Raw genomic sequence first — 16,122 nt, 5'->3', positions numbered from 1 at the left:
ATGTATATGTATATATGATATACATATGTGTATATATGTATATATGTGTGTATATATGTATATATGTGTGTATATATATATATGTGTGTATATATATATATATATATATATATATATATATATATATGTGAATATATATATATATGTGAATATATATATATATGTATATATATATGTTAATATGAGAACCACCCTTATAGTGAAAACCACTCATTCTTTCTCATTTTACAATATATATAATTTATAAATGTGCAAAGGCCTTCCCTTCATAAATGCATTATTTCTCAAAATGAGCATTTTTCGCACCTGGGGATTGTTGTTCATTTGACACACGTCACATGGGTGTTTGTAGACATATTGTAGGACCTGCAACTTCTAAGCTCTGAGAAACAATATCATTACCAGAAAACTAACTTTAAAGTATTATACACTGTCTTCAAGCAATATTTAACATTAGAGATGCTAGAGATTTCACATACTAAATTATTAGCACTCCCAAACCCTGGAAAGAATCAAGAGGCTATACATAAAGGGTCTGGTCTTTCATCATCCGAAAATAGGCAAGATACTTTCAGTACAAGGCATACACAAACTGAGCAACTTTAATAGGAGACCATATATAGACAAGATGTTGTCCTTGATAAACAAATGAGAAGATTCAGGGGACAAAAAACTAAACAATAAACCGCAATTGAGACATCATTGCGGCCTGTAGTAACCACCTTGATTAGGAGGATAGGGACCTGGAACAGTATATGGTGGTCGAGGGAAAGTTGAAGGCTGTTGGCTACTATGTGCATTGTAATATGGACCTCGCCATCCTGGATAAGCAGGCTGCCCATAATCATATCCGCCTGGCGGCTGTTGGTGTGGTGGTTGGGACTGGTATGGAGAACCCGTTGAAGGTGGAGCATGATAAGAGGGTGGATGTGATTGCTGGGAGGGACCTTGCGAGGAACCATAGGGAGTTGCATATCCGGGCATTGAGGAATTCTGTGGTGACTGATAATAAGGTGCAGGTGCTTGAAGCCCAGGAGCTTGAGAAACATTTCCAGTGTCTGTTTGCTGTGGGGAAGGTTGATAATAGGGTGCAGGTGCCTGTGCCCTAGAAGCTTGGGAAATATTTACATTATCTGTTTGCTGGGGAGACATTGTTCTTGGAGGCTGATGGTTTTGCCCAACAGACGGATAGCTCTGGTTACTCGAGTTCCTATCCTGGAAGCTGAGACCTGATATTTGTCTCTGCACATCTTCCATCATTTCACGGCACTGGATATTTCGCGTCATCACAAAGTCACTACACTGTTGCTTTACATTTGTAATTGCATCCTGTTTCGTCAGGTAACACCATATGATTAATACATCCGCAGCCAATGATTTTACTAATCATATCAGAGAAGTCCAATTAAACTAATACGGTCGATGACAATACAGGAAGAAGTTGCTTTACATAAATATATTTGAACTTTGAGTTTGATGGCATAATGAAGACGACCAGAAGCACATACCTGAAGGGTTACATAGAACTTGAGTCCCTCGTTTATGTTCTCCTTTATTTCTTGGTACTTTGCTATGGCAGCTTCAATCTGCTTAAAGCACTTCTCACGAGAAGCTGAACGGTAACACAAAGAAATTTAAGAAAGTAAGGCCAAGAAATCAGCAACCATGTATTGTGTCAACAAATGGACAAGAACATAGTGATGAACACCGCCAACCCTCAAAACTCTTAAAAGACAGAAAAAGTTGTGTTTTCTTTAAACCCGCCCCTCCCCCCTGCACCCAAAAAGCGAAAGAAGCAAGTATTATAAACGGCAAACACTTTCCTTATCCCTCTCCAATATTTCCAGAGGTAGCATAACCTCTACTACTACTAGGGGAAGAAGCCGATTGCATGATCAAGAATTGATGAGTAAGATTAACCCACCACATTACTTGACTTGGGAAATGCATTATTCAATGCTGTGGGATCCAAACTTGGTCAGCCAGAAAAGAAATTTCTAATTGTAACTCCATACGCCCTACGTAGCTCATAGGTACTTGAAAGATGCCATAATGTAATTTGCTATTCCACCCATACTATAAGTTTATTGGAGAAGAAAAAAGAATAAGCTATAGACAGATACCACAAAGCCCATGACAATTGACGACTAGAGAGGTACAGCATATAAGAATTATTAATTTTCCCCAACATTCTTCCAAGCAAATGGTTAGTTATTTACAACACATATTCTAACTTTCAGCGAAGAACGAAAACAAGCCACATTAGTCTTTAGAATGCAGCCAGGGATCAGAAAATAGGGTAGAATGTGCATGAATCTTACAGTGGAAACCCGCATTTATCCATACAATACATTTTTTATGCACATAGGGTCGAAGCTTATAGGCAAATCAACTTGTGAAACAGAAGATATACACCCTAATGACAGGATCTTTTTTAACGAAGAATTGCTAGCAAGACATCTTTATTATTCCTTTTCGTGAGAGAATAGGGCTCCCTTTTCTAGCGAGGAGGGAAGGAGAAGGACTTAAGATGAAGCCACACTCCCATAACACTTGGGGCCAAAACTAACGCTGTAAGCAATCTTCCCCCTCACAGTGAAAAAACCAATGTAAATTTTAAGAATGGAAAATCCAGAAGGAGAAAATGAAGGATTGATGAAAAAAATTAGATAACCTAGCGCAGAATCAAGATGTTTTAAAGAGGGATGTCTTGAACAGCACTCTCATGCAGAAACATGAACCTTGCAGCTGTATTTAAGGTTAAGTGAGATAGAGAAGAAAGATCCTACGGATGCAAGTCAAGGCTAGACAGGTGAATCTGGAATATAATAACAGTGACTTCCACCACGAAGTTTATGAAAGGACTCCATCCTAATTAGACGAAGGACTGGATCAAGAATTCACTATGATAAGGATGAGGTTTGCATCAGGGATAAAGATGCGATTTGTGATGAGAAATTTCTTCTATATGGAATTGTTTGGGACTGGGACTCCTATGATTCCCATTGACATGACTTGTATCAGTAAAGTGAGCTTCCTGTCTGATTACATACAAACTGAAAAGTAACAAAGTAAAGGTAATGCTAAAAACAACTAGAAGCCCCATGGAAAGAGGCACCTAATATAAACCTCTTCAGAGACGCATTACTTCACCACCAAACTGTGACCCGGAAGTCTCCTACCCTACAATGTACTCCAGAAGAAATTTTTCCTAAAACTCCATCAAAACATAGCCTACCCTACCTAATCCCTAAGCAATCTAAATTAATGTTTAAAAAAACATTATGATAAAAAAAGGAAGAGGATAGGTGGAATTTCCGTTAGAACTAGAACAGCAAATCAACATGTTAACATCGCATACGCCATAGGCAATTAGGCAAGCCGCAAGGCCTGCAATGCTCGGCATCATCTTTTTAAGTGTTACATTTTTCATTGAGTTCAATTCTGATAAAATCTATTGTTGTGTATATATATAAATAATCTTTGATTCTGACGAAAATTAAACGATATACAATAAATCAAAGAGTGCCTACACTGAAGATATATAATTGTTTGACAGTTGACTACTGACACTAACTAAATTAAGATCTATTAAAAAAAAAATATAGTTAGACAAGCACTTGCATTCGCAACAACAAATAAAACCTAAGAATGTGTAGTGTTCTTTTTATTTGTATTGGAAAGTCAAAGCATCATTAGGCGCTTATATTAGCAGCCATGATAGAACACCTGAGAACTATTGAACTTGTAACGTTTGAAATACCAGACAGAAATACAGAATCTGACAAGATATACTAACCCTTGAAATCTTCAAGATTAAAGACAACAGAGAACTGATCATTCTGAGCCTGAAACAAGAAATGCCACCACAATCAGAGAGTATTTCACACAATGGCAGAATAGTTGAAACTCCGAAAAGCTTAGAAATTGACTTGAGGACAATGTAAAGAAGAACAAGACACCAAGGAACCCCTTTCCAAAAACAGCCAGTGCATACTCATTGACTAAATAGCCAAGAGGTAAGCCACATGGATAAAGATCTTTGCCAGTAGCTTTCAATAGCATCAAACTAAAATACAGCTATACCTGATGTAAATATACAAACAAAATTGTCTTGTTATGATAGCATAGATGATGTTGGTATTACTGTAGAGGTTTCACATTTCGTTCTTGAAAAATTGAAAGCACTCTGCCAGCTTATGGAAGATGGTAACAATAAGCATTGCCATGTGGTGTTACTGAAAATAGGAGAAATCCTTAGAGCTACTAAAAATGACAAATTTTACCAATAAATAGTCACAATTGATTGCAGTAACAGCATTTGTCTTAGATGGCTAAAAGGATCCTCACAATGCAAAAGCATTTGTCTGTACATCTCTTCAACCTAAGAGCATATGATACTTACAAATTACAATAGGTTATATAGTCTTAGATGGCCTACAGCTTTGCATATAATCCACTGCCATCGAGCTTGTCTATGATGGTGATTGAAAAATAAAATCCCTTACCTTATGTGGAGCTTTGGCCTTGTACATCAAACTGGAAACGGGGACACAGGTTACTCTTCCTCTGGGTTTACCAAGGAAGCATAGGATAAAGCATTGGAAGGCTCAACCATCCAACTGCTAAATCAGGACCATCAACAAGCTAGGGAAAGTCCAGCATGATGCACAAAGTACTGAGATACCCCAGCTGGTGATCAAGTCTTTCAAATAAAAGTTCCATATAAAATCTAATTGTCCCTTACTCAGAACTTTGAGATGGAGTGCAGCAAAAAGAAGATAGATCAAAGAGGCCATGAAAGAGAATGGATTTTGATAGTCCGCTGCCCACGGCTTCTCCCACAAACGTCTCACTCTGGCCATAACCAAAGGAATGGAGTGATAGAAGCCTTTGAAATAAATTACCAGCAATTTAGACCCTTTGCCCAAATCTAAAACCAACCAAAAACATCCCTATACTCTTGATAGTTGTGCACCAAAGAGACTTAGGTTTCAGAAATCCACTTGCCCAACGAGGAGGAAATATTTCAGACAAAACAGCAAGAGGCCAACCCCTTCTTCTAAGGGCTACAAGCAAAGTCCCAAGTAACGCTTCTATCGGCCCATCCTAGACCCAACAAATGAATCAAAGTGGTCTCCTCCTATGTTCCTTTCAAGTTTCAAACAGCACTCTACCCAGCAGGGGCACGCATCCAAACAATACTCGTCTCGACAAAACACATGGCATGCCTTGGATCTTCATCAACTTAAACAATTCTGGGGTGGTTCTTTTATCTGATTTTGGATATGGTTTACATGATTTGTCTAATTTAGTGTGTTAGTTACATTGCGAGGTTTTATACAATCAGTCTGATTCAGGTTTAAATTCCTTGACCTTGAACATAAGTTCAGTGCTCATTGGGTCTAGTGAGGAAAATTAAGTCTGAATTTAACATGAAAGGCTGATGAGGTCTGAACAAATATGATAAGTTCAGATAGAGAATGCAACCTTAGAAGATTATGGTTTCCATCACTAGTATACATTAGAAGGACTCACCTTAGAAACCAAGATTGTGATTAACTATTATTGACATTGAGCTGCAGCGATCCGATGATTGATCAGGTGACAGAATCAGGAAAATTGCAGCAGTGCCGATGGTTGATGAGGAGGTGGGTCCATTTTCTCTTCCTCTATGCCCTAAAACTCAATTCAACGGTTGTGCCACAAACTCAAGGGTTATTACAGATCTAGAGCCAAAATCCAGAACCCTAGATCTGAAATGGAAGCATGGGGTTTTCGTCCCCTGTGTAACAGTGTGCTGATGTATTTTCCAACATCGAAATGATGTTCGCAAATGGTGACCCTACATAATGAGCGGGAGAGAAAGAGGGACAGAGAAGAGAGGAAAAGAGAAAAGAGGGAGAAGAGAAGGATGTCGTGCCTTGAAGATTTTGGTAACGTTCATGGCCCTTGATTACAAACAAAACCAAAAGTTACTCATTACTATCCACATGCATTTCCAAGTTTATTCATTGGCAACTTATAGTTCTTGGGAAAGAAAATAACAAGATTTTCATTTTTAATTCTATTTTTTTTCCAGATTTTGAGGAAAGTAACGGATATGTTTTCCAGCACTTGAAACGAGGAGTACCCATGACTACAAATTTCGTCAAGACACTTGCTTGACGTTATCCCAGTGACGCTAACTTTTTAAAATTGCATCTTGGACTATGCGATCCCTACTTATGAAGTCTTAAGTGCGACACTTTTGTAGTTGTCTTTATACTAACCATACACAAATAGGCTAATTACATAATTGTGATACACATCATAAATGCTGAAATTCTCGTCAAAACTCCTCCGATATGTGACATGCATTATCATTAGCTCAAATCGGGTCTACTCAAAAATGGCACAATCTGAATTGAGAATCCTTACATAGCACCAGTTACTTGGTTCCTTTTCTCTTACTAGCTACACCTAAGAAAAAATGGACGATGAGAAAGCCAAGCAGGCGAATTTTTCCAAGCAAACAAGAAGGATGAACAACTCAAAGGACATATATTTCAACTTCCAACACATCAAAGCAAACACAGATTTTGCATGTTTATGTGGAATAACGGAGTATGATTTTGTGATCCCTTGCTTCTTTGCATAACCAGACACTTTATGCAGAAGTACTCCTTTTGGTTCAATATAAATCTCCACATTGCTGCATTTGATTTCCTCTTTCCTGTTCAAATTACTATGGTTTAAATGCTGTAATTCTCTTTTCTCTCTCCATCACATCAATACCTTCTACATTATTTTTCTTCTCCATCCACTTCAATAATGTTCTTTATACACAATATCTATTCTAAAAACGCATTCCCAAGTCTCATGAAGTGCTTTTTGAGATGTGCAACAACACAAAAAGCCTACCCAAACTAAAGGGCAATTCAGGTAGTACGGATATTTTAATAGGAGGTATCTAGGTGCTCCTGTGAAGAGATAAGCAAGATCTTGAAAGAGGGACAAACATTTACTGGAGTGTCTAATAGAATCAGAGAACCAAAGGTCCTCTAAAGAAAAAACCTTTTAGATGAAATGTAACTCAAGTGAACCAAATATATATATATATATATATATATATATGTTGTATGAGATCTGACATAGAAATTGACCTGTTATTACTGAAAGATACTACAAAACTAGCTAGTAGCTTGCTCTTCATTGCAGGCAAACTAGATAGAATGCATTATCTGAAGTAAAACATATGAGAGTTGTGTCTGGCTTCTTTAATAGTAATGCTGAACTTAGAAAAAATCCGGCAAGGTTGCTTGTAGGGACAAAACATCTGCAACTTTGTTGATATTTGATGTTTTGACAAAAGGAAGCACATGATGATAAAACATTTTCTTGAATGAATTGAGAATCTTAGCTTGGTCATGAGTGGAGTCTTAAAGCTGCTGCTAATTTCAGAGCTAGTGTTACTTAAACCTGGAGATACTTAAAAGCTTTAGTGAACAGTTGAACACACCTCCTGTGCTTACCAGAGAGAGTTCTTTCGCAGAGCTTGTATTACTGAAAAGCATATACTAAATAGAGATTTAACAAATTTATTTATTGTTTCTAGCAGCGAACATGGTCTCAGTATGCAGCTCCTTTGTATTTTATGACGAGAACATAAATTATCTACTCAATTGGCCCATTGTTTCTGCTTTCTAGGAAGACACAGGTCCTTCAGGCATCACTTGTAAATTTTCTTCTTAAAATGAAATTTACATCAACAACCGAAAAATAAAGTAAATTATAATGATAAAAAGGACGAGAACCTGGATTTGCATCAACAGCTGCTCTTGTGCCTGAATATTCTGAGATATCTCCTCGCAGATGTGATCATATTTTGATATTTCCTTCTTAAAAAGATCCTCATAAGATCCAGTAGATGTCATCAGTTTTGGCAGTATGTCATCCTGAAGTACATCAGATGTATGTCAACGAACTGAGATAATGCTAAAGCAGCAAAATATACCAATAAAGCTTTACAATGTACCAATGAATTACTCCACAGTATATACCATGTTGTTCAATATGTTCCCATGTGAACCAAATGACGAAAACTTTCACCCAGGTTCCCGTATAATCATGAGACATATTTCTAGGAGGCCCTCTATCGAGGAAAAGTGATTCAAAAAGAACCAAAAACTGCTAAATTCGCTGCCAGCTAAAAGGCATATTGGTAAGCTGTAATTCTATCAAAGCAATTATTGGAGGCATCAATAAATTTTCATTTATCAAGAGTTCTACAAGTAAAACAGAGGCCAAAAAAAGGTAGCAAAAACAGAAACAAAGCAGATCCTCGAAAAGTGAATCAGAGGAGATTAGGTTCCACGACCAAAGAACTCCCACAACATCGATGATCTGTTATATATTGGAGGGACATAAAATGACCGCAAACATTGATAAATCATAAGACCAACACAACTACGAGCACCTTTCTTTTCATTTCTTTAAGCATGTCTTCAAGGCCTGCCCTTTCTGCTCCAAGTGTCTCCAGTTGTCTCTGCACAGACAAAGAGTTAAGTTGCAATGATAATGAGTAAGATGAATCTTGAGCTTTTGCCTCAGCAGAAATTAAAGTTTCAAACAGAGAATGCACTGCATTAACTATCTAGAGTTTTGAATCACAGGAAATAATGCAACAGATTAAAATAAGATTCACAAAGCTGACCACACAGATTGAATTTCCTAAATTATAAAGGCCCTTCACCCCACCTGATGTCTCGTGATCCTCCCTTTTATATTAAATCAAAGAGAGGGAGTAAGCAAAAGAAACAAAAGAAAAATTTTTTGTTTAGGAACCACGAGACTTAACTTTCATGAATTTTTATCCTCTTGTCCACAGATTTTATTGCCTCGCACTACACAATATAAGAAACCTCTTTGTTTTATGCAAGAAAAAAGGAATCAAGAAAGGGATTTCAATATTATTTGGTTGATTAAGGGAAAGAAATAGAATTCCCTGTACAGTGATATTTTTGAGTTTATCATCCCATTTACCACCACCAGCAGCCTTAACCACCCCCCTATCCCTTCCCCCCCCCCCCCCCCAACACATCTTTTCTGCCTCTATACCCATCCTCCTGCCTCTAACACCATCCTTATCACCACCACAGCACCACCAACTCTATAGAGCCCCCGCCATGAGTTCTCAAAACTAACATTTCTCCTATCACCACATTCTCTATAGAGCCTCGTTATCATCTCATAACTCTAAAGAGTAAGGCCAATGGTTGCCCTTTTTAAGTGCGCATGAGGAGAGATATTAAGTTATAATATAAACAAAAAGGAGAGAGACAAGAAAAGAAGAAAAGAGTGAAGAATGGTTCTTCATGAAACACCAAAACCGCAAGGGAATGAGCAGAGATTGGAATTCTAGTAATTAAAGGGGCAACCACTGATCATGCTCTAATGCATACCTTCTCATATTACCACCATCTCTCTCTCTCATTTCCCTCTTTCACCATACATTCAAATTAATGACAAAGTAGATAGAATGAACTAGATTCAGTCTGGTGATTGGAAGTAACAGGTTCTAGCTCGGAAACTTCAACAGCCATGTCCGACCAGGCGACCACCACAGATCCATCAAACTTCTTAAAGCCTGTGGCGGTTGCATTTGCTTGTTTCAATAATTCTCTCACACTCAGATCTGCATTTGCTTTTTTCTTCTATGATTCTGAGATAACATCATAGCAAGGTTCTCACATAACTTCTAGGTTTATAATGGTTTCGCCAACATCCACGTCTTCTTGTTGCAGTTATCGTTTGCTTTTTCTTGATTTGTCTCGTTGTATTGTGAGAGTTTGGTGTGGCTGGCTGATAAGAGGTGTTAGGTGGTAGCACGTTTTTGGTAGGTGGGAGGGGAGAGGGTGGCTAGAGGAAGAAGTGGGGGGGGGGGGGGGGTGTGAGAAAGAAAGGCTGATTGCATAATGTAGGTGGAAGGCTAGAGGTGCTAGTGATGGAGGTGAGTGAGCTTTGATTTCATGGTGGTAATTTAGTTCTGAAGGTTCGGTCATGCCCCCATGGTGTAGAAGAGTTTTGGGGAATCAAAATCCCAAGCAATGGTGGTGAATCAGATATAAAAAAATCGTGAAAGAATCCTGAACCAAACACCATCTAAGCCTCTGATGCTAAAGAACGGGTTTTTCCTTTCTTAACTAGTATTTGAGCCCGGGCATCGCCCCGGTGGTATTTTTTCCGAACTTAATATTCATTTTTCCACTCCGCATTAAAATATAATAAAAAACTCAACATTTAAAAGGTACAATTATAATAATGTGGACATTTTAAGTATGATTAAAAGGTTGTCAGACTTGCCTTATATAGATGCCTTTCTTCCCTCTCAAGCTAATCCATTTCAGAATTCATTGAATTCACACAATCCACATTAGCCATTGATTAGGGTTTGTTTTCTCAACTCATTATTTTTAAAATAATCTACCTTTTTGGGATTATTTCTGAACTTTTTTCTTAATTTTTTTGAAGTTCTCTTAATATTCTGAACTGTTCTCAATTTTTTCGAACATAAGTAAAAGTAAGTAGAACATAACAGACCATTGGTCTTAATATTTGTTCTAGTTTAAATAAAGTTCATTTTGGGATAAGGTTAAACTTTAAACATCATCTCCTTTATACAGATATAGCCACCGTTAACTATCAGGCTCACTTTTGCACATCAAGCAAATATACTCAAAATCTGTGCTAGAATCGTGCACGAAAAGCTACTCAACATAAAAGAAGACACAGAAAAGCTACTCTTCAAAAGCTCATAGGCCATTCACAGCACCCTGCATCACATTAGTAATAGCAAGAGCATGAAACTCAAAATACCATATTAACTTTTTTGCATATATGGGCACAGCATTGCCAAGATATCCTTGACCTTTTCTTTCAATAGTGCTACCTTTAAACTCCCCTTCCAAGATTTTTGGCTTAAAATAACTTCCGCCATTCCACTATTATTGCAACATCACCTCTTCGCACATTTCCTTTAGAAGGCCATGTGAAAAGGAGAGAGATAGAGATAGATGAAGAGTAGGACCCATGTGATAGGAGAGAAATAGAAAGAAGATTTCATTAAGTAACGGAAACATTACAATTAATATGAAACTTCTAAATAAAGGAAACATTGCAACTAATATAGACGGAGGAAGTATTATACTGGTCATGTGTGCAAAATAATCTAAAGTCAAACTCTGCTTAAAATAATCTGAACTAAGCTTAATTTGCTTTCTAGTTCAGGGGCAAACGATGTTAGTAACCGTTTCCTTTTCCTTACAAAGTCACCTTTATTCCCTCTATTTATGTTGAGAATGATCATGATCAATATATAATGTACACACCTAACTTCATTTGCCCATTAATTACTTAATAACTCCCTACATTAGTGGATTGATAGGTTTTAATTTAAATGATTTTTGGTATCTCATGGAAAACTGTTCTTCCTTGATAAGGAGAATGAACGAAAAAGAATTAGCGCGCTTTTCTTATTAAAAAGGTAAGATCAAACATCACCCACTAAGTTGTTCTTTGAGGTTGAAATTAATGAAAGCCTTTACTTTTTAATTAGCCTTACTTATAAGGGTTAATCAAAATTAAACTAACTTAATTTAACCTTATTATATACTAATCTAAATTAATTAAACCTCCTCCCTTCTCTTCCACCACCCCTCCACAACCACCTCAGCTGCCCCATCCCTTCCCCCACCTCGCAGCCTCCTTACCCACCACCACAGAAGCCACCCACCCAGCCACCCAAAACCCCACCCCACCCACCCGAAAACCCGACCCCCACCCACGAAAACATTCCCCACCACCTCCACCCACTGAAAACCACGCAATTTTCTTCGCGCAAAACCACGTGTCCTCCATTTTCGGCGGTAGAGGTGGGGTTTTCGTGGCTGGGTGGAGTTTTCGGCGGTAGAGGTGGGGTTTCGCGAGGCTGGGGTGGGTTTTCGGCGCGTGGTTGGGGTTTCCGGGTGAGTGGGTGGGGATTTCGGCGGTGGGGTGGGGTTTTCGGGTGGGTGGGTAGGGATTTCGGCAGGTGGGGTGGGCTTTTCGGTGGCTGGGTGGGGTTTTCGGGTGGGTGGGTGGGGATTTCGGCGGGTGGGGTGGGCTTTTCGGTGGCTGGGTGGGGTTTTCGGGTGGGTGGGTGGGGATTTCGGCGGGTGGGGTGGGCTTTTCGGTGGGTGGGTGGGGTCTTCGGGTGGGTGGGGTTTTGGGTGGCTGGGGTGGGGTTTTGGGTGGGGTTTTGGGTGGGTGGTTCGAATTTCGGGTGGGTGGTGGGGTGGTGGTGGGGAACCAAGTTGGGGTCCTCTTTTCTCTCTCCTCCCTTCCCTTAAACCCCATGTTAATCCTCTCCTAATCACTTCTTCAATTTTTGTCTAGGGAACCACAATTTTCAAAAGTGTAACATCTAAAAAAAAACGGAGGAAGTATATGGATTGCGAAGTATAAGCAGTCAATGCATTCAGATACAGGCAGCTTAGGTAGTTTAGAGAGCTTTTTGCATTAATAATTTGATGTGAACATTATTGCATGTTAAAATAGCTTTATGTACATCTGTGATACCTAGCATCTGCATATCAACAGTACTTTTTCATATCGATATTAGCTGAGCATACTCAATTTTCAGAAATGTAGAAATCAAGATTAAGTTAATTCAATAATTTCGAACAAAAGCTAAGATGAAAGAAAGAATTTCTAATCCAGAAACAATCTAATATAAACACATGATAACTAGATCACTAACAAATAATATTTATGAATCAGACCAGTTATTAGTGAGTAGCCCAAGAAAGACAAAGACACAAAAGAAACTATAACAATAATAGATAACTTCTTTGACATGCATTATAAGCAACTATGTATCAAACAACTATGTTAGAACAATTAAAAGAAAAAAAATTACCAGACTTTGCTTCAAGGCTCCAACTATTGCATCCTCACTGGCATCCAAAGACATAATTGGCTTCGCAAGCGTTGGAAGTGCAGCCTCGATCTGAACAGTAGTAAATGGGGCAAAAAAAATTATAGACTTACAAAATGGAGGTCACAAACTTCCCCTCAATCTATTCCCTGAAGGCAAAGAAGGATTAGAGCCAGCTTCATGAATACATTCAAAGCAAAGTTCAAGCAAAAACAACTCAGGAAACAGATTATACCATAGAGCTTCGATCACTGGTTAATAAAGGAACTAAGAGCAAATCTCAAGACAAAGCACCTAATAAATAACGAAGCAAGTCCATAGGGATACAGGTTAAAGAGACAAACATGAAACCAGTCCGTAAAGTTGCCAGTAGTTGACGCTATGACAGTACCTACTAGATACTGAAATTCAAGAGTTCAAACAAGCTTCAAAGAAAAGATCTGGAGCTAAGAGATGAGCAATATCCCTGAGATTGCTAGATGATGAGGTACAACGCTATATCTGCATTCTCATTAGTTCCATTTTTTATTAATAGCGGCAATAAAGATCTATCATACAACAGTACCAGCTCAAAAAAAACTATGGACGGGACAATGCAGTAGGCAAAACAGACCTGAAAAGCTTAATTATCATGTATCCACTACCATAAACCTGCAAGATATGTATTTCAATTGGGGATAACAACATGAAATAAATGGTTTCTCCTAGGGGGTACCTTTCGGTAAGATTAAGAAACCCCTAACTGTCAACCTATTTGTCTCCTGTTCTTCATTATCAAAAGATAAGGAAGTTTTATGAACAATCAATCCTGTTCATCTGTTGATCAGAGAGAACTTTCCAAATTTATGCTGCATAAGTCAACCCTTTATAAAGACCACCCATATAAGAAGGTGAATGGACCTCAGACAATGCCAATCTTATACACTTCAACATACAGAAGATAAGACGGTATAAGCCAAGCATGATTTTATAAAAGCAGGATACAGGAGCATACAGGATGGCGATCAAGTATGGACATGAGGGCAGAATGGTCCCTAACAGAACGCTCGATTCTAGCATCACTTTCGCCAGCTTGCTTTAGGTTTCCAGCAAATCTGTTAAGCCTATCTAGCAGGTTCTTGGTAAGTGTACTGGATTGAGGCCTAGTCCACCGTGTGCCGAATTGGGTTCTGAATTGAGAATCCTCTTGAGCTTCTTTCTGCAATTGTTCTTCTGTCTGCACCAATAATTCATGATTGACCCTCCTCAGATCTCTTAGTTGCTGTAACTCAGCTTCCAGTCCAGCTGGGCCACCACTAATTTGCACTGCTTCGACATCCTCTTTAAGGTTATCTGGAAGAGTCACATTCCCTTCCAAAGCAAGAAGAGAATCAGGCAAGTCCATTTCTTTGAGCCTCACTCTAGCTAGCTCACTTCCCTGCTGGAGTTTCTCGGCTTGTGTTCTGATAACATCATCTAACATCTCAGTGTACCTAGAAAGTGCTTTAGTACTGCTGTCTGGTATAAGAGATAGGAACATCTTCTCTTTGCTTGCATCCAGTATCTCATCCAAAGGCATCGGTTTTACCATGGAGAATGCAGATAACGGAGCCAATGAAGTGGCCTGCGGAACCCTTTGCAGGTAAACTCTATCATTCTCCTTCATTGCCCTTTCCAAATTACGATTTAGACTTGCCTCTAGCTTACTTACAGCATCTAGGAGCTGGGCAGGAGCTCCTTTGGTTGATCTCTTGACATCAGATAGAGCACTAATCCCAGCTTTTAGCCTAGCAATTTCTTCAGCAATCTCCTCTTTCTCATGGAGCTCTAAACTGTACCTATAGCAAGCCTCAGCGAAAAAAAGAGATGCCTTGAGCTGCACATGAGCTATCCATGTCTTGTCAAAATGTTGACTTAGAGGAGGCACACTAAGTGCGGCTAAAGCTTCCTCGTAGTAAACTCCAACCTGCAATGTGAAAAGTTTACCCCTCTAGGCTATAAACGTAAACGTAAACGTAAACCTAAACATAAACATAAACATAAACACAAACACAAACACAAACATAAACATAAGAAAGACAATTAAAAAACTAATGAATGTACCTGACGGGAGATCTTAGAGCAAACCCCAGGAGTACTCCCTTTAGCAATGCTAGTCTCAAAAACACACTCCTGCGCCTGACCCAACATCAACCTCTCTAACATACCTGCGCACTCGACGGATACATCAACCGTGGCAGATCCTCCAGCTGCCGCCTTCACGGCTACATTATCCCTCAAGTAAGCGAAAACACCGGCCGCCGTAACAAAATTATGCACAGCCTGCTTCCTTCCCTCCACCGTCGACCTATCAAAAGCCAACCCTATCTGACTATAAACAGCGCCCAAATTAAAAAGAATAGCTGCTTTTTCAAGATGAAGATTGATCTGAGACGACTTATTCCTTGTTTTAAATGCATCAAACCACGTGAATTGGATTGAATTAATGTGATCTTTGTCCGCCGAAATAGGGAATCGAGTTTCCATCAGGCAGAGGCACTTGAAGTATTTGAGAAGAAGGTCGCGACGTGCTGGAGGTGAATCGGAGGATTTCTCGATATCGGAACGATATTGTTTCACTGTTTCCAAATCGTCATCCAAGTTTTGGGCTTCGCGTTCCGAGTAGTGGAAGGCGATGTAGTTGCGGAGAGGACGGTATAGCTCCACGGTGTTTGTTTTCTTTTCGTGGATTGCTAACATTAGATTTGTTGTTGCTGCTGATGATGATGAGCTCGTCGCCATTGTTGACACTTCAGAGGTTTGTGTTGGTGTTGGTAGTTTTGCTTTGATCACCAAGCTTGGTGATTAAGGAAAGTGCTGGGAAATAACCACCGTAATACCGGATGATACAAATACAATACGATAACCGGATGGAAGGAATTTGTTGAAATATACCCCCCTCGGTTTCATATCAATTTACTCACTTCATTTTGGAGAGAGAGAAACTGAAAAGTGAGAGAAAAAAACAAAAGAAAGTGAATGACATGGACGGAAAAATAAGATAAAGTAGATACAATATGTTACCAAATATAGAAAAAGCAACAATATATAGATTAAAAAGAAACGGACTAAAAAAGAAAGTGGGTAGATTAAAAAGAAACGGAATGAGTAATTCAGGTAGTCTTATATTCACGTCGTGCGTGACTTAA

At 38.9% G+C, this 16,122-nt stretch overlaps 1 protein-coding gene across 1 annotated transcript; it reads right to left on the bottom strand.

Annotated features, from left to right (window-relative positions):
- Positions 1-398: 398 nt before the first annotated feature.
- On the bottom strand, positions 399-15,823 carry LOC104896626 (vacuolar-sorting protein BRO1). The gene is made up of 8 exons (XM_010683391.4): positions 15,038-15,823; positions 13,950-14,900; positions 12,938-13,027; positions 8,459-8,527; positions 7,797-7,937; positions 3,800-3,848; positions 1,509-1,612; positions 399-1,329 (listed from the first exon to the last, which is right to left on the bottom strand). The coding sequence occupies exons 1-8, from the start codon at positions 15,713-15,715 to the stop codon at positions 700-702; spliced, it is 2,712 nt and encodes a 903-aa protein (XP_010681693.1). The 5' UTR covers positions 15,716-15,823; the 3' UTR covers positions 399-699.
- Positions 15,824-16,122: the final 299 nt, after the last annotated feature.

The sequence above is a fragment of the Beta vulgaris genome, chromosome 6 (genome assembly GCF_026745355.1).
Source record: "Beta vulgaris subsp. vulgaris cultivar EL10 chromosome 6, EL10.2, whole genome shotgun sequence".
Classification (NCBI taxonomy): Eukaryota; Viridiplantae; Streptophyta; class Magnoliopsida; order Caryophyllales; family Amaranthaceae; genus Beta; species Beta vulgaris.
The sequence above is the reverse complement of the archived record's forward strand: the minus strand, read 5'-3'. Positions and strand labels throughout refer to the sequence as shown.

What these genes read in the sequence shown, in the direction of transcription:
- LOC104896626 (XM_010683391.4), bottom strand. Translation starts at nt 15,715, where the DNA reads ATGGCGACGAGCTCATCATCATCAGCAGCAACAACAAATCTAATGTTA. An exon ending in AGCTGTTGATGCAAATCCAG is followed by an intron (nt 3,849 to 7,796) that starts GTTCTCGTCCTT and finishes TTCTTGTTTCAG; the next exon opens with GCTCAGAATGATCAGTTCTC. An exon ending in TAATCTTGAAGATTTCAAGG is followed by an intron (nt 1,613 to 3,799) that starts GTTAGTATATCT and finishes GTTACCGTTCAG; the next exon opens with CTTCTCGTGAGAAGTGCTTT.